Genomic DNA, 15967 nt, shown 5'->3' with positions numbered 1-15967 from the left:
AGGAGAAGGGAAGCAAGGTTTGGTCAGGACTTTTGTACATTGGCAAGAGTCTCCTCTAGGGGAAATAACGAGAGGGTAAAAGCTGGTGGGGTTTCTGGTACGTGCTCTCAGCTGCTGCCTTGGGCTGGGACGCGCTGGGTAGCGCTAGGACCTGGGCAGCTCTCCTCCTGCCTCCTCCCAAAGGATTAGCCAATATTCCCAGGGCAGGGCGCACTCCCCAGCCTTGCTACTTTTTCTTTCCTCTATATACGTGTTTTTTTTTTTTTCTTCTAGCTCATTCCAGAGCGGAGAGAGCAGCTTTGGATTTCTCCGAGCGTCTCTCTCTCTCTCTCTCTTTTTCCCATTTTTTTTTTCTTCCCCTTGCAGCTGGAGCGCTGCCAGTGTCTCGCAGGGCCAGTGGTTTATCTGCAGGCGCAGATTTCGCACCCCAGCCCAGCAGCAAGCAGGCTGCCTGCGAGCCATCCCCGGCAGCAAGCAGGGTGTGCGCCCCGGAGGTGAGGGGAGAAGGGCAATAAAAGACTTGGAGATCTCACTGCAGCCCAGAAAAATAAAGAAGAGTTCGGTTCTCTCGGCATGAGCAGCGTCCGAGCGGCACCCCGGGACCTGCTGGATCCTTGCACGTAATATGACCGATGTTGAGCCTTTCGTCTGCCTCCCCAGAGCCGAGCTTTTGGATTTAAGGTAGCTGGCCCAAGGAGCAGCCCTCGCGATGTTGGCCGAGGCAGCGCTTGCGCTCGGTGTCTGGCTGCAGCTGGCGGCGGGGCAGGAGGCACCTGGCAGAGGTGAGTGCCCGCGGAGCCGCGTCCCCACCGCTGCCCCCAGGCCCTCCTGGGTGGAAACCGAACCCAAATTATGCCGCTGCCTTAGCTGGGTGGTTATACGTGGAGGTTGCTTTGCTGGCACCGGGACGGAATGAGGGAGAGCTGCTCTAAAATCGCCGTGTTCGAAAGAAAACTTATCTCCCTCGTTTCCAGCAGTGGCAAAGAAGCTGGATCAGAAGGTGGCAGAGTTCAGTGTAACTGTGTGGAGAGCCCTGACCCCACTGCTCCCCATGCAGGGGACACCCCGAGTAAGAGAATTGAAAGCAGTAACTGATCCTGTACCCCTCCTGTTGCTCTCCACTTAGTCTCTGTGACTTAATCTTGGTGTTTCCTCCTTACAGTGCTTTCTGTTGGCTGCTGCTCAGGGAAGCGATTGTGGGTCGGTGTCACACACCTGACAGCGGGGCGGGGGACATGCAGGAGATGAATGTCGTGTCCCTGGGCAGTGCTGGGCAGGGGCTGCTCAGCCCCGCTGGTGTGGCTGGGGCTGCTCTGGGCCACTGCTGGCTGCACCCAGTTTTCCCTGGAGTTTGTACTCGGGAAGTGTGATCCAGTGTGAAAGGAGACGTGAGCTGCTGGTCTGCGGGACAGATCCTCAGCCCCAGGCAGCAGCCCCGACTTCTGGGGGCTGTCTCCACACCTGGTGCGCAGACCAGCCCATGGCTGTGGCTCGGATCCCATTACAGGGACTGGATTCTGTCCACGGGTGACACATACTAGGGTCTGGAGATGCAGGCTGGTGCAGGAATCGTGCTGCTGCCTCTGGCGTGCTCACAGTGCTCCGTGTCCGCCCGGGCAGCAGTCATCCCTACCATCCCTCCCCAGCCCAGGCTACAAACCACGCTCAGACCTTCAGGGCAGGTGAGAAAGCAAGCTGTGACGTTCCCGAGGGGCTGTGCCTTGCTCCAGATGTGTTACCCACAGGCTGCTTTTGGCTCGCAAACTGCCGGGTGCACATAGAGGAAAGGAACCTGCCGGTGGGCAGGGTGCCCGCTCCCTGCGGCTTTCACCTGGGAGCCTCCTGGGCTGCTCCCAAAAGCAACCCTGAGCAAACAGCCGGGCTGGTGGGGCTCCCGGGCACGGCCTGGCTCTTGTCTGGAGCTGCTGTGGTGTGCCTCATCTTGCGAGGAGAGAAACCATTGGAGCCACGAGGATGCACGGCCCTAACTCTGTTTCCTGGGGTCTTGGTGGCTTTCTCAGCTGCAGGGGACAAAGAGAGGACGGTGCTGGGTGGCCAGCGGTGCTACGTGGTCAGGATGGCTGGCTTTTGTAGGCTGATGGCTACTGAGCGCAGCAAGGCAGAGCAACGCGTGGCCAGCTCCACCACTTGCCTCTCTGGGTCCAGATTCAGATCGGTGCGAAGTGCCCCCGGCCGGTAGTTTAGGTTTGGGTAGGCGAAACGTGGGCTGCCGTTACCTGGCCGCCCTGGACTTGCACCAGCAGAACAGGACGCCAGCATCCCTGTCTGCCACGTGAAGCCATTGGCACCTGGCAGAAAAGAGTTGGGCACTTCTACAAAGTGCAGAAACGGGTCGCAAAGCAGCCGGTGTTACGTTTTGGGGACGGAAAGACCCACGGACACCGCTCCCCAGCGCTCCTCCCATGGGGAGGCACGGGCCGTGCTCTTCGGCCTCCGCCCTCGGCTCCGCTTGCAGCAGAATGTTGTCCCTTTGCGTGGCCAAATAGTAAGAAGGGAAGACAAACATGGAATTTAAAACGTAGTTAACCGAGACAGGACGCGGTCTTTTTTGGCTGTTGAGCCCTTTTTGCTCTGCGCATTGCGAGTCCCACGCAAATCAGGCACGTGGCGTGCCTTCAGGTCCCAGCTGAGGGCGCGGGGAGCTCTTGGAGCGGATGTCTCCTGTCAGCATCTCGGTGCAGGACGCACAAGTCTGGCTGTCTTCCTCCTGGAAAAGCCAAACATTTAAATAGGCAGCACCGGGACTCCACGGAGACATTTTGCTTCCTTATCGACCCCTTCAAAACCCTCCTTTGCACGGCTGGTCCCTGCCAATCGACCAGGTGCCAGCTGGAGGGTGACAAAAGGATGCTGCCAGGCTTTCTCTGCAGTTCCCTAAGCTTCTCCTGTGCTCGGCAGCAGTGGTAGCACGGGCCCTGCAGTTATTCCTTGTTCCTCAGAGCACAGGCTGATGGTGCAGGAGGCAGGGAGGTTCTAGTGGGTGTCCCCTATCCCCAAACCCCACAAAAGTGGGGAATCTCCCTTTGGTGTCCAGCCAAGCAGCCGATGCTCTTTTGCTGAAAAGCAAGGAGACGGCTCGAAAACAGCAGCTGCTTGCTGGTAACAAATCCCCGCCGCCCCACCTCTGGCACGGGGGAGATGTTTGTGTTGGAGGGAGGACAAAGAACAACAAGGAGGATGAGGGAACTGAAAGGCGAGACCCAAAGGGACCGACGGTGCTGTGCCCAGGCACTTCACTGCATCCCTGCAGTGAGAATTTGTCTAGATTTTTGGGGGGATCCTTTCTACTGACCAAGTCCGTCGGGGAGGAATTTCTTTCCACCTTATGCAGGGCTGAAATGGCTGTGATGGTGTTGGCCTGATCGCAGCCCATCCGCACAGACAGCTCCCAAAATACCACCCTGCCCACCAGCACAACTTGCCTTTGGTAACCATTTGCTGCCAACCCGTGCTTCCCACCCCCCCCGGCGGGACCCAGCGGTGTCAAGCTGCAGCTCTCCCTGCGCAGCTTCCTAACCCACGCAGCTATTTCCAGCCCCGACGGGGCAGACCGGCGTGCACAGGATGCTGAATTACACCTGCCTCTCCCAGCGCCCCGGAGCTGCGGGGCACGCTCGAGTGCCATTTGACAGCAGCTTGGCTCTTGACTCTCCTTCGGGATTCTCCTCCCTTAGCAGGTGCTTCGTGGGGTTTGTCACCCCCGTGTGCCCCCTCTGGGGGTCATTCTGGCACACCGAGGGGTGCATCCCTAGCTCCCCTTGCATGTGCTGCTGCACGTGACCTTGTTTTCCACTGGTGAGCGATGTCCTTTGGCCACCGATCGCTGCCCTGCCAGGGCCAGCCGCCTTCACAGCTGCTTGTTGCAACACTCAGGAAACAAACGGCCCCGCTCAGAGTAGTGGGGAGCAGAGGGGAGAAACGGGGACAGAAAATTTCTTGCTGGGAAGAGGCAATCGCCTTGCCAATATTTCTCGCTGCGTCTTACCAGCCAAGTCAGTGGCTTGTACCTCTTCCAGCGGAGGGGGAAGCAGAGGGCCGTGGCTACGTGCCTGGGCTTCGTGCAGCCAGAAGCTCGGAGCAGAGCCGCTGCTGCCCTGGGGAGGCAGGAGCTGGAGGAGCCCATGGCAGGGACCTGGAGCCCCCAGGTGATGTGACACACACACACATCGCTGCTCGCCGTGGGCCGGAGGGAAAGCTGGCTGGCCCTCGCTTTTATTTTCTGCTCCGCTCCGAGTGCCAGGCTGCTGGGCGTGTGCCCGCAGCACGGGGCTGAGTCGTGCTGGGTCACGCAGAGCTGGCCGCCATCCACTTCTGCCTCCTCCTGGCATCTCCCGCTTAGTCACCTCCAAGTAACTTCGACGGTCTCTCCATTTCTGGAGGCTCCACCTGATTCCTCCAGTTGTTTCGTCATGGCTCTGGTATGGGTCTGCGCTCGCAGCCAGCACCTCACGCAGGGGCGAGCTGAGGGACCCCTCCCTGGGCTGCCCTGCTCTCCGTAGCAGCAAGGGGCACCCACGTCCTGGCTGCACATCTGTAGACGGCACGTCCACGAGGAGTCTGGGCCAAGAGGATCAATCCCCCTGTGGCTCAATCCTGAGCCACTTCTCTGCCCTCTCTTTTCCCCCTGCCCTGGGTTTGCCGTCTCGTGGCGGCTCCTTGGCGCGCTCCCCTGGAGGGGCTCGGCACCCCGGCTCCTCGCGGCTGTCTCTGGGCCTGCCTTGGCGTGTCTCTCTGCAGGGGCAGAGCTGTTTGCATGAGCCGTCTCCTCGGAGCAATTAATTTTACGGGAGCCTTTCCATCCAGCTCTCTGCTGCCCTGTGGTTTTGGGCTCCCGCGTGTGGCTCCAGCGCCCAGCCATTGTGCCCAGAGCCTGCATCGCTCGGCCACCCCGCGTTCCCCATCCCTTCCCGGATGGAGGAGCCCAAACGGGCTGCCAGAGGTCACCGGTCCAAGGCGTTTTCTCTCTTCTTGTGCCTCGAAAGCCATCAGAAAGCAGGGTGGCGCTTAAAAGGATTCCAGATTCGTTACTGATATTCCAGCTGCTGTAATTCTCTCAGGCTCCAAGAGTGGAAGGAGTCCTCTATGTGTCCGTGCTTCCACACGGGGTTTTAATTGAAATGGTAAGAAAATGGGTCAGATGGAGAGGGCCACACCCTCACAGCTTTCTCTTCTTGCCGGGGGGCACCCTTCTGCACCAAGGGGGGTGTGCAGCCCCTTCCCAGCCACCTTCCAGAGTCCCTGGCGTAGGGGTGCAGCAGGGGAGGGCAGGCAGGTGTGTTTGGAGGGGCGAGGGAAGATGTGGCACGAATGATGTGGGGAGGAGGGAGAGCCCCATCCTGCCAACATTGGCTTGAATGAGGGATTTTTCTGCCAGGCTTGTGTGGACCACAGCCTTTGAACCGAGCCACAGCCAGTTCGGAGAACCGGCCGTCTCTCTTGGGAGAGCAGAGCCAGCAGTTTTTCTCATTAACTCTCTTTATCGCTTCTTTTCGTTTCCAAATATGGCTCACTTTGCTTCCAGACGCTGCCGTGGCCCTAAGCTGGGAGATGTAGGCCCACGACCTCGGCAGACGCTCTCCTCCTTGGGACCAGCTCCTTCCCCCGGGGCTGCTGCACCTTCACCCACAGCCCTGGCCGGCCGCGGGGATCCCCGGCACGGGGCAGGGGTGACCTGTTGGCTGGTGTTGGGAATGGTCCCAGCTCCAGGAACGTGGCCGCATCCAGTTCGGAGCAGAAAGTGCTCGAGAGCACCCTGTGCTGAGTAACGAGAGGTGTCAGCGCAGGCAGGAGCAGCACAGAGCTTAGAAGCGTTTTTTTTTTTTGCAGGAGCTGGGCTCGTGGGTTTTCTTTTGGCTCTACCCTGGCTCCTGTGCTTGATTTCCTGCCTCTAAATAGGACTTTAAAACAAACTTGGCAACGAAGCCTGGAGAGCAGGGAGCCAATGCTCCTCTCCCTGCTCCTGGAGAGCACCGCCACAGCTCGGTGCATCTTGAGCCTTACCTCTGAACCATGATCGATCCAGGGCAAGGTTTTTGGATCTCAGAGGACTTAGGAGCCAGTTTTCTGTTCCCAACAGCTTTTTTGGTAACGTACTTTAAAACAAAAGGTGCTGAGAGAACTTAGTTTGTGAATGGCCACAGGCGACCCCATGAGTAATGCTTCAGTGCGTCTGAAAGGCTTCGGCAAAGCCCAGCTGTGGTCAGAGAGATGAGTCCAAGCAAAGCCACCCAGGAGATGGGGTGAGAGGTTTCGCTAGATGTGAGAACAACAACAAAAAAAATAACACCCCCTTTCTCTTCCCTTGCCAGGTGCCCAGCCCTCCATCTCCAACTCGGAGGGAGACATCCTCTTCTTGCTGGACAGCTCTGGCAGCGTCTCCTACTACGAGTTTTCCAAGGTGAAGGAATTCATGTGGGACCTCGTGCGGCCTTTCGCCTTTGGCCCCAACGACGTGCAGACCAGCATCATCCACATCAGCACCACTCCCACCATGGAGTTCCCCTTCGACCGGTACCAGTCGCGTGGGGCGGTGCAGCAAGCCATCCGCGACACCCAGCAGCTCATGGGCGACACCAACACGGGCCAAGCGCTCTCCTACGCCAAGGAGAAGTTCTTCAGCAACGAGGCCGGCGCCCGGCCGGACGTGCCCAAGGTTCTGGTTTGGGTGACGGATGGTTTCTCCACCGATGACATCTCCGAACCCATGCAGCTCCTGAAGGACATGGGGGTGACGGTGTTCATCGTCAGCACCGGGCGGGGGAATTACCTGGAGCTCTCTGCTGCTGCCAGCCAGCCTCCCGAGAAGCACCTGCACTTTGTGGACGTGGACGACCTGCCCATCATCACAAAGGAGCTTCGGGACGCTATGCTAGGTACGGTGGGGCTGGGCTGTGGTCTCTGGGAGTCTGCAGCAGGGCCAGGCAGTGTGAGAGCCCCCCCAAACCAGCGGTCCTGATCCGCAGAAGCAGGTTTATGCACTGCACGCCCCAAATGGAAGCTGTGTGCCTGGGGAGGGTTTGGCCCCGCTCACACCCTCGTGTGCGGGCACGGTGCTGGCACGCAGCGAGGCACCCAGCCCCTGCCTACAAGAGGCTGGCAGTCGCTGCTCCCTCACCACCAGCAATTAGGGATGATGGTTGTTGCTATCAGCATTACGACTGTAGCACAGGAATGTTTTTGCTCCATAAATCCCCTGTTGTAACGTGTTCTGCATCTGCCAGATGTACAGACCAGAGCAGAAACTCCCAGCCCAGCTTGCTGGGCTCAGCAGGGCAGCTGCTCTCAGCTGCTAGCACGGCTGTGGCTGTGCAGAGAGCAAGATCAGGCAGCAGAGCTGCTTTTTCAGCAGCCCCGTGTTTTAAAGCAGCTAGGGAATGGTCTAAGGAGACCCAAAGCCTGGACCTGGGCCAAGAGATGAGCCAGCAGGAATGCCGCATGCTGCGCTGCGTGATGCATGTCCTCCGTGCAGCTCGAGTGCCCTCGCGGTGGGAGCGGCTGTGATGGCAAAGCAGGGGCTCTGCCTCAGCCTCCCAGATGCCTCCGGGTTTGTTTGGAAAGCTGAGCGGGTTACTAGGACTTTGCAGACTTTCCATTCATTTTATGGAGGCTCTCTTCCCCGTTGGAGATCCTGTTTTAATTCTCCTCTTGGCTTCTGCTGTGTGAGTCCGTCAGAGCTGGCTGTGGCGTGTCCAAGTAACCCTTTCTGCAGAACCCTCCCTCTGTAGCAATTTCTTCCCATTTCCAGCCCGTGCCATTTAGCAAATCCCGCCCAGGGACCACATTCCCTTCCAGCCACCCATCTCTGTCCCATAGGAGCATGGGGCAGTACCAGCAGTCCTTCTGCTCTACCACACAAACCCCCAGATGTTTCCTTTCAAATGTCTGTTTCAGCTTCTAGTGCATCCCAAATCCCGATGGTATAAAACAGCATCATTAAAGGAGAAATCCACTGCGTGTCACTGCAGCACAAGATTGTCTTGAAGATCGTAAGATCTGCAAAGCTAATAAATACTTTTCTGTGCCCCAGGGCAACATTCTTTGCATCCACCAGGACTAAAACCTACTAGTCTGGGATTTTCGTGGAAGGCGAAATTCCTGAGTGAATCCAGGGGCTGGGGCTTTCAGGCATTAGTAACATCACCTGAGTTAGCCTTAATAAAACCACACATGGCTTGCCCCTTCCTGGAGGAGGCAGCCTTCATCACCACCCGTCCTGCTTCTGGACCTGTGTAAATTGTGAAAGCAAGGCATTCCTTTGGGATAACATCGGGTTCTGTGCTAGCATCCACTTGCTCTTCTCTCAGCCAGCAGAGCTGACAACCACTGATTTGTTTCATCCTCTGGCACCGTCTTCTGAGCTCAGTCCTGCAGGAGCCCACCTGCCCAGCAGCCACAAGACATCAGCCACTTCCCGTGCAGATTTCTGGTCTGAAACATATCGCCCCTTCTATATCAAAGCAGGGAAATAAAACACGAAGCAGAGGTGGTTTGTCCCAAGACCCAGCTGAAGTTCTGCAGAGGGGATCGTGGATCCAGGGCAGAAGGGGTTCATCTGCTGCCTGACTGTGTTCCTTGCACACACCATAAAAGCAGCAGCGTTTCAGCAAGTCTAATCTTGACCTGCCAGCATTCATGGGATGCCAGCAAGCTCGCGGCCGCGGAGCAGTGCTTCTGTGTCCACACTCATCCTGTGTGAGTCACCATGGGTGGGAGGCAAGTGGGTCCAAGCTGTCCCCGAGCGCTCCTAGGAGGGCACTGCCTGGGTCCAACACCACAGGATAACACACTGCTTCTTCCCAGCAACGTGGAGGGGCTGAGAAGGAAACCATGGGCATCTGTTTTCTGGGGTTGATGGCCCTCTTTAATGGTCAGGGCATCTGTAATCTGGCAGCAAGAGCCTGAGCCGGTGCTTGGGACCCATCTCTCAGGTGCTGCACCCCATCACTTTAATCCTCCTGATTTATTCACAGCATCCCTGCGCCCTGCCTCCAAGCTCATTCATTTCCATTCCTGCAGCTTTTGGCAAGGTTTTTGGCACCGGGACCTTTCCTCTGTTCCCAGTTCCTCCGTGGCTTGGCCCCTGGCAGTCGTGGGGCTCACAGGAGGCTGCGGAGCCCCAGGTCCGTGGTGCTGCCTCCTCCCGCTGCTGCTGGCAGGGGCACAGCGGAGGGGAGCGCTCCTGCCTCCCCCAGAGCCAAGCAACAGCTCAGAGGAAAAAAATGAGGCTGCTTTGCTCGGTGCGGGGAGCTTGGTGAGGATGCCAGCAGCTCCGAGGAGGAGAGCTGGTCTTATCCCAGCCTGGACAGTGGCTGCCCACTGTTCTCCTGCAGGTCTGGGGCAGATTTTTGTGCCCCCATGTGATGGGCAGCCGGTGAGGGCTACCTGAATTACTCTGCAAAGTGTTTGGGCTGGAGCTGGAGGGTGCCTTAAGAAGGTTTCAGGAGTGAGACTGCGCAGAGCAAGTGCACTTCTTAAAGGCTCAAGTTGCTTTTAAAAATCGAGCTGCTTTCTGTCTCCCTGTGCCACTTCCCCAGAACTAGACGCAAAGTCCTGGGTGTTTCTGCCCGCCCTGGGCAGGGAGCAGGGGGATTCTGCGCAGGTTGGGCTCAGGACACCGAGCGTGGCTGAAGGCTCAAGTGGCAGAGGGGTCTGGGAGAAGCGTGGGGCTCCGGCAGAGCTGCCCACGCCTGGCACGGGGGGTCCAGAGCACAAGGGTATCGCCGGCCTCGGAGAGACGCCTGCGTGCAGGGGCGGAGAGGGGCGAGCACAAGAGCGCCTCTGACCGCTGAATGTCACGGAACAACGGAGCTCTGTGAGACGCCGCGGGGAGAAACTACAGCTGGGATGAACTCAGCAAGTGCTGGATGGTCCCAGGCTGCTGCCCCTTCCTCCTGGCTGTGGGGTCATTACATGATGAGATTTGGGGGTTTGGGTTTAGTAGGAGGGGCTCTGTTCAGCAAAAAGGTCTTGTCCAAGGGGTAGGAGTGGGGTGAAAATCCAAGCGTTGCCACCTCGGTTTCCATTTGCTTTCTGGTTTTGAAGCTGCGTGCTTGGCTTCGAGGATTTGGGTTTGTGCTCCTGAACCTTTCAGAGTCTTGGTGACTCTGCTGTCATCCAGTGTCCCTGTGGGCCCCATCTCCTGCCCAAAGGGCCTGTATTTTTGGTGTGCCATATTCTGTATATAAATGCCGCTGGTGATTTCTTGCTTCTCCTTCTCTCCCAGAGGTTATCCAAGCAAATCGGCTCCATGCAGTGGATATCACCTCAAGCAGCTTCCGTCTGATGTGGCCCAAACTCCTCTCCCAAGAAACTGGCTACTACACCCTAGAGTACGCCCCGACAAACAATCTGGCAGGCAAGAGGACAACGCAACTGTCTGGGGCTCACACCAGCTTCACACTGAGCAACCTCGCACCAGAAACCACTTACGAGGTGGCACTTGTTCCTGAATCCAACGTCCACTACTTCCCTCCCCAGACAACAAGGGTCACCACCCTGGCAGGTAAAATGCGCTCAGTCATGACCAAGGTGGGAGGCTCTGCTGTGCTGAGCCTCACGGATGTAAAGCCAGCAGGACAGCCCCTGGTCTGCATCCCGCAGCCTCCTGGTCTGGCTGGGGGAGGCAGATGGTTGCAGCCTGGCCAGACCAGAGCAAGGAGAAGGCATCATTTTGCTGGCACTCAGCTCACTCTTTCCTTAGAGAAATGTTCTGTACTGCTCAGAACAGGCAGTGTGAGAGGAGATGCCCTTCCAACCTTAAAATCTGTGGATTTGGAAGAAAGCAGAGCCCTTTGTCCTGGGGGAGGAAGGCAGGAGCTGCAGGCACAGCTAGGAGAGGGCAGTGCTCTGGAAACAGGAGCTTCTCCAGGCTGGGGTGGCCACTGCTGCGGCATCCCTGCATGAGAGGGAAGGCTTGGGGCAGCACCTGATTTTAACTCAGAGTTATAGCAACATTTTAAAAAGTGGCACGCTGAAAATCTGAGCAGGGTGACAAAGTCAAGATGGACTTGCATCACATACTCATTTTCTGCATGCAAGAGCAGTTTGAGCTGTGTAGTTGTGCCCTCTCTATGCTGCACAGCTGGAGAAACCATTCCCTTAGAGCTGAGCTGGCGTGTGCTGACCTGGCTGACTCCGAACATCCACTTGCTGGGTAGTTCTTCCACCTCCTGGAAGCAAAACATGCTGCAAGTCAATTATACTCCTCTGAGAGCATCCCGATGCCGTGAGTTACGTACTCATTCCCGTCTTTTTGCTCTGCTTTCAGAGGAAATCACTCCTGCTCAGGTTCTCATCTCGGAGTCCAGCCCGCACAGCTTCCAGGTCAGCTGGGCTCCTACACCGGACAGCGTGGCCGCCTACCAGATCCTGTACGGGCCGCTCCCTGGGGACTCGGCGCAGCTGCTGGAGGTGGATGGCAAGCAAAACAGCACTGTGGTGGAGAACCTGGCACCCAACACCACCTACCTGGTGACGGTGACTGCGATCTACAGGTCAGGAAAGGAGAAATCCCTGTCGGCTAAAGCATGCACTCAGGAAGGTGAGTGAGCAGCGCTCGCTGCTGAAGGGAGGCGGGTGGGAGGGGGCCAGCAAGTACCTAACAGTGCCAACAGAAGGATTTTGTGCTGGTACCACAAGTTAAGCACTGACTGCGCTGAGGTTCGTTCTCCAGTGTGGAGACGTAGAGTGATGAGAAAGCCCAGGGTGGCTGTCCGCGCCTTCTCCCGAGTCCCCTCGGGAGCAACAGGGAGCCAAGCAGCGAGGACTGCTCCGTACAAATGTCACGCAATAACATGGAGCTTCTTTTTGTAGAGGGCTCCAAAGTGAGGCACCTTCGCTTTGAAGACATGGGCTCCAACACCCTGAAAGCCTCCTGGGACGCCGCTGACGGGAAGGTCCTGGGTTACCGAGTCAGGTGCCGGCGGCAAACAGGCCCTTCGTCCCTCATCAGCGTGTCGCCACAGATCCACAGCGTGCTCCTCACCGACCTGCCTTCGGGCACCACCAACAAAGTGTGCGTGAAGCCCATGTACAAAAACCAGCCGGGCAAGGGGCTGTGCCGCATGGTGCGCATGCAGCCGGGTGAGTCGGGGTGCGAGGGAGGATCCTGGGGCCCTTTCACCAGGGGAAAGCATCCCGAAGGGGACTCGGGTGGTGGAGATCCAACACAGAGGAGCAGTCGTGGCTGAAATGCCCTGTGCTCATCAGCCAGCTTGTCAACAGGGCTTCTTCACAGCTACCACCCCCGAGGGTGTTGCCCAAAGCTAGGCTTTTTCCCCTTTTTCTAAGAGCAATACTCCTCCTAGTGGCTTTGTGTTTGCAGGCAGGAGGAAAAGCGTGCAGGGGACTCCGTGGTGGTTTGGAATGACAGAGGCAGGGAGGACACAGCTAAAAGCTGGCGTGGGCACTGAAGTGCAGTTTTAGGCTTTTGAACTCTTGGCTACCCGTCACTTTTCAACACAGTAGGGACAAGCTATCTACTCAACACAGCCACTTAGGCACAAGGCATCTCCCTTCCTCCTTCCACTACCCAGAAGACACTTAACTATGATGAAACACAAAAGGATTTTCAAGAGGCTGAAGTAGGAGCTAAGAAGCAGCTGTCTGCCAGGGCAGAAGCACATCTTTTTTCCCAATAAGATGTCAGAGCAATGGCGATGATGACCACAGGGTCATCTGGTCTCTGACTTATTCTGATTTGGAGAATGGGTAGATGAGGCTGACGTTGTGCTTTTTGTGTTCTTCCCAGCTACAGAAGCCCAAGGATATAGGCACAGACAGAGAGCATGACAGACCTGAGAGTGAACTGATCCCCCGCAGAGCAAGGGATCTCTCTTGGACAAAGACTTGGACAAAATGGAGGGGTCTGCAGAGGAAGCCAGAAAGCTCACGGATCGTTTCCCAGCCTGCACTGTCAGCTGAGCTGTCCTGGTTGTCACCTCTAAAGGCTGTCCTACGTCAAGTTCTTGCAAAGCTTAAAGATCTGGTTTGGCTGAGTGGAACCTACAATCCAACTGCTAGATGCCAAATCTGTACCCTCTCTTGTACAAAACCATGCCTGACAAACAACAAACAAAAGCAACCCGATGAATCTTCACTATTGCTTGCTTATTTCCTATTCTCTATTTATTAAATTGATACAGTTGTATTTTTGCAGCCTATGAGCATGTACAAGACACAGCTGTTTACTGCACTGGCCTTTTATTCTGGGCACCTGCACTCAGAGAGAGATTACAAACTGTCAATAGCCATTGATATTGGCAAAGAGCAGCTTTCCTCCAACTCATCCGGTGTACTCAATAGGTATTGCAAATTAGGCATCCCAGAAGTATAGCATCTCAGGGATGGAAGGTAAAAGCACTAGGAGAAAGAATAACGTACAGAGAATGTACAGTACACAGAGGAGACCTGGTCAAAGCCACCAGGATATCTGAGAAGAGGAAGAAAAGAGGTTATTAACCCACTTGGTCTGTGGCCAGGACATGGAAATGCTTTATAAAAGACCTGCCTTCCACAAAGTGCAAGAATAATCTAGTTTTCCCAGTTTTTTGGTTTGTGGCAGAGCTTGGTCGGTGAACTCTGAGGAATGGAACAACAGGACCATGCCAGGCCAGGGCTGACAAGTACTGTCGATGAGTGCTCTAGGAGAAAAGTTTGTTCACGTCTGCCTGCTGAATTCTTGAGTCTCATCAACACTGGCACTGGTGCTAAGTTCGTCTGCTGCAGTAACTTACAGATCCCAGATGGACTTTGAAGGATTCAGTTCCCCTGAGTCATTTGCCTTGGGATCTGATAACGGTCTGAGAGAGCATAAAACTCAGAAAACTTGGGAATTTGCTTCCCCAGCAGGCTACTCTAATCCAAAGCTTTCAGCCCTCAGCTGAGCTCAAGGAGCAGCAGTGAGTCCAGAAAGGCCAGACTGTAAGGCCATCTAAAGCAGTTATTTTGGTTTCTCAATCAAACACGCACCTCCAAACAACACAACAGGGTACTACTGCCTGGACTGTGACCACTGAATTACTGTGGCATACCTGCAATCAGTCGCATCAAGTTAGGTATGAGTCTTGCCATCAGAGCAGCTATATTGAGATTAATTAGCCTGTTCTATGGCTAATTAGAGGCTGTAAGTCTCCAGTACTATCATTCCAGGCTCTGTCCTCTGTGCTCTGAAGACTCCTAAAACATCTTTAAATTGTCTTGTCCTGGGCTCCTACTCGGTGCTAAGCTTTAGCTACATTTAGAATTCAGGTTTTTATGGGAGAAGAATGAATCTGATTCTTTCCTTTTTTTTTTTTTCAAGCCCCATGCTTGAATTGGCTGTCACTAAGCTACTCTTCAGAAAGGGGAGTTGGAAGAAATAAAAATTTAAAAAAAAAGAAAAAAAAAACAATTTTAGTAGCTAGTGACAAAGCCATTTGAGAAGCACAGTTCCAAAATTTGGGGCTTATGGCTATAAAGAAATATAGCTACTCCTCTGGTAACCAAAACCAGCACCAGTGGGAACACCTTCCCTTGGTAATGCTTGCAATATTTTAAATTTATTGCTTATTTGTTTGACACACAGAACACTTTTTTAAAGCCGTGCTTGGAAAGCCTCCATGCACTGCCATTCCAACCTGCAAACCCTCCATAGCTCTGCTTATGGATTCCTTAAAATGAGTTCCTTTTGGAGCTGAGGGGAACTTTGTCACTGAGCTTCGAACTCGTCACGTCCAGGTTTATGGAACATTTGCCTTGGGCTGTCTCCTTGCACAGGAGGAAGGGATGGGAGGGAGATGAGTCATTCATTAACTCGATACGAAGATTTCTTATGATTTGTGTTTTCCTTTGGAATGTGTATTTGTGGCTGATTAATCTTAATGGAGACTCTGTGCTGAGGGAAAGATAAAGCCTCTGGAAACTGTCACGCAATAAGGTATCTTGTTCAATCTTGCTGTAGGACAGAGATTGTTTAATTTTGCACAACTCCTGCATAGCTTACTAATACATTCAGATTCCCCCAATTGTAACGCACCCTTTTGAAGACAGTCAATTAAATATAAAATACAGGAGCTATTGAATGATTCTTTCGTTCTTGATGGCAGTAAGGACAAATTGGTTAAGTGTAGCTTTTGTTCAGAGGTATGGGTTCAAAAGCTGGTATTCATCTCAATTTTAAATGACTTAAAAACAAGCATTCCACCCATGACTTCATAGTCTGGTTTACACGGAACTTCACCCCCGCCGCTGCCAAAAAAAATGTCAGAAATATGTAGGCAGAAATATGTCAGTCTCAATAATGTTTCAGCTTCAGTGAATAAAAATTCCTTTACAAGAAGCCAAAAAATAAATGTCCCTTAAATCTTGTCTGAACTAGTAGTACTCATGAGCATGAAAATTCCAAGGTGGGCAGGTAAGTTAAACTATTTAATATTTTTTAACTAAAGCCTAGTAATTTCTAGGGCTATTTAAGCATCTTGCCTGTACTGGTACAGTGGGTATGACGCCTGGACACTTCTCTAGGATGAGAACACAAACCATTGAGGCTGAAGATGATCTAGGCTGTATTCTGCATTTCACACTATCTCAGACTTCAGGATTTTACATGTGAGCTTTATATGTTTCTGATTTTTACAGTTACTTTCCTTGCTTTTTCCTCTTCCCCCATTTTCTCTTCCTCTCATGTTCATTACAAACATTACAAACAATTTGATTAGGATTAGTTTCTGCAAAGTGAGATACACCTCTATATCAGCCACAAGCACATGGATTCTTTTTCCTCGTTCAGGAGAAGGACAAATGAATAAAGTAGTCTGCTACATTGAAAAGAAAGGGCCACCTTCAGCAACAAGGTGTCTCCCGGGACCGATTAATGTCATCTCCATCACTATTTGTTATTTCTAGAGAACCCAGGTGGGTGTGTTTGCAGTGCTGTTGGAGTTTGATGGATGCTGACTTCAGTCCTGGT

The 15967-nt window shown here is 54.3% G+C and overlaps 1 protein-coding gene across 1 annotated transcript; it reads left to right on the top strand.

The window, feature by feature from the left end:
• The first annotated feature begins 276 nt into the window (after positions 1 to 276).
• Positions 277 to 14372, top strand: VWA1 (von Willebrand factor A domain containing 1). The gene is made up of 6 exons (XM_035557578.1): positions 277 to 782; positions 6330 to 6893; positions 10244 to 10522; positions 11288 to 11560; positions 11833 to 12102; positions 12770 to 14372. The coding sequence occupies exons 1-6, from the start codon at positions 710 to 712 to the stop codon at positions 12808 to 12810; spliced, it is 1500 nt and encodes a 499-aa protein (XP_035413471.1). The 5' UTR covers positions 277 to 709; the 3' UTR covers positions 12811 to 14372.
• Positions 14373 to 15967: the final 1595 nt, after the last annotated feature.

Source organism: Cygnus atratus, chromosome 21, assembly GCF_013377495.2.
Source record: "Cygnus atratus isolate AKBS03 ecotype Queensland, Australia chromosome 21, CAtr_DNAZoo_HiC_assembly, whole genome shotgun sequence".
NCBI classification, from domain to species: Eukaryota; Metazoa; Chordata; class Aves; order Anseriformes; family Anatidae; genus Cygnus; species Cygnus atratus.
Note: the sequence above shows the minus strand (reverse complement) of the source record. Positions and strands in the feature narration are given on the sequence as shown.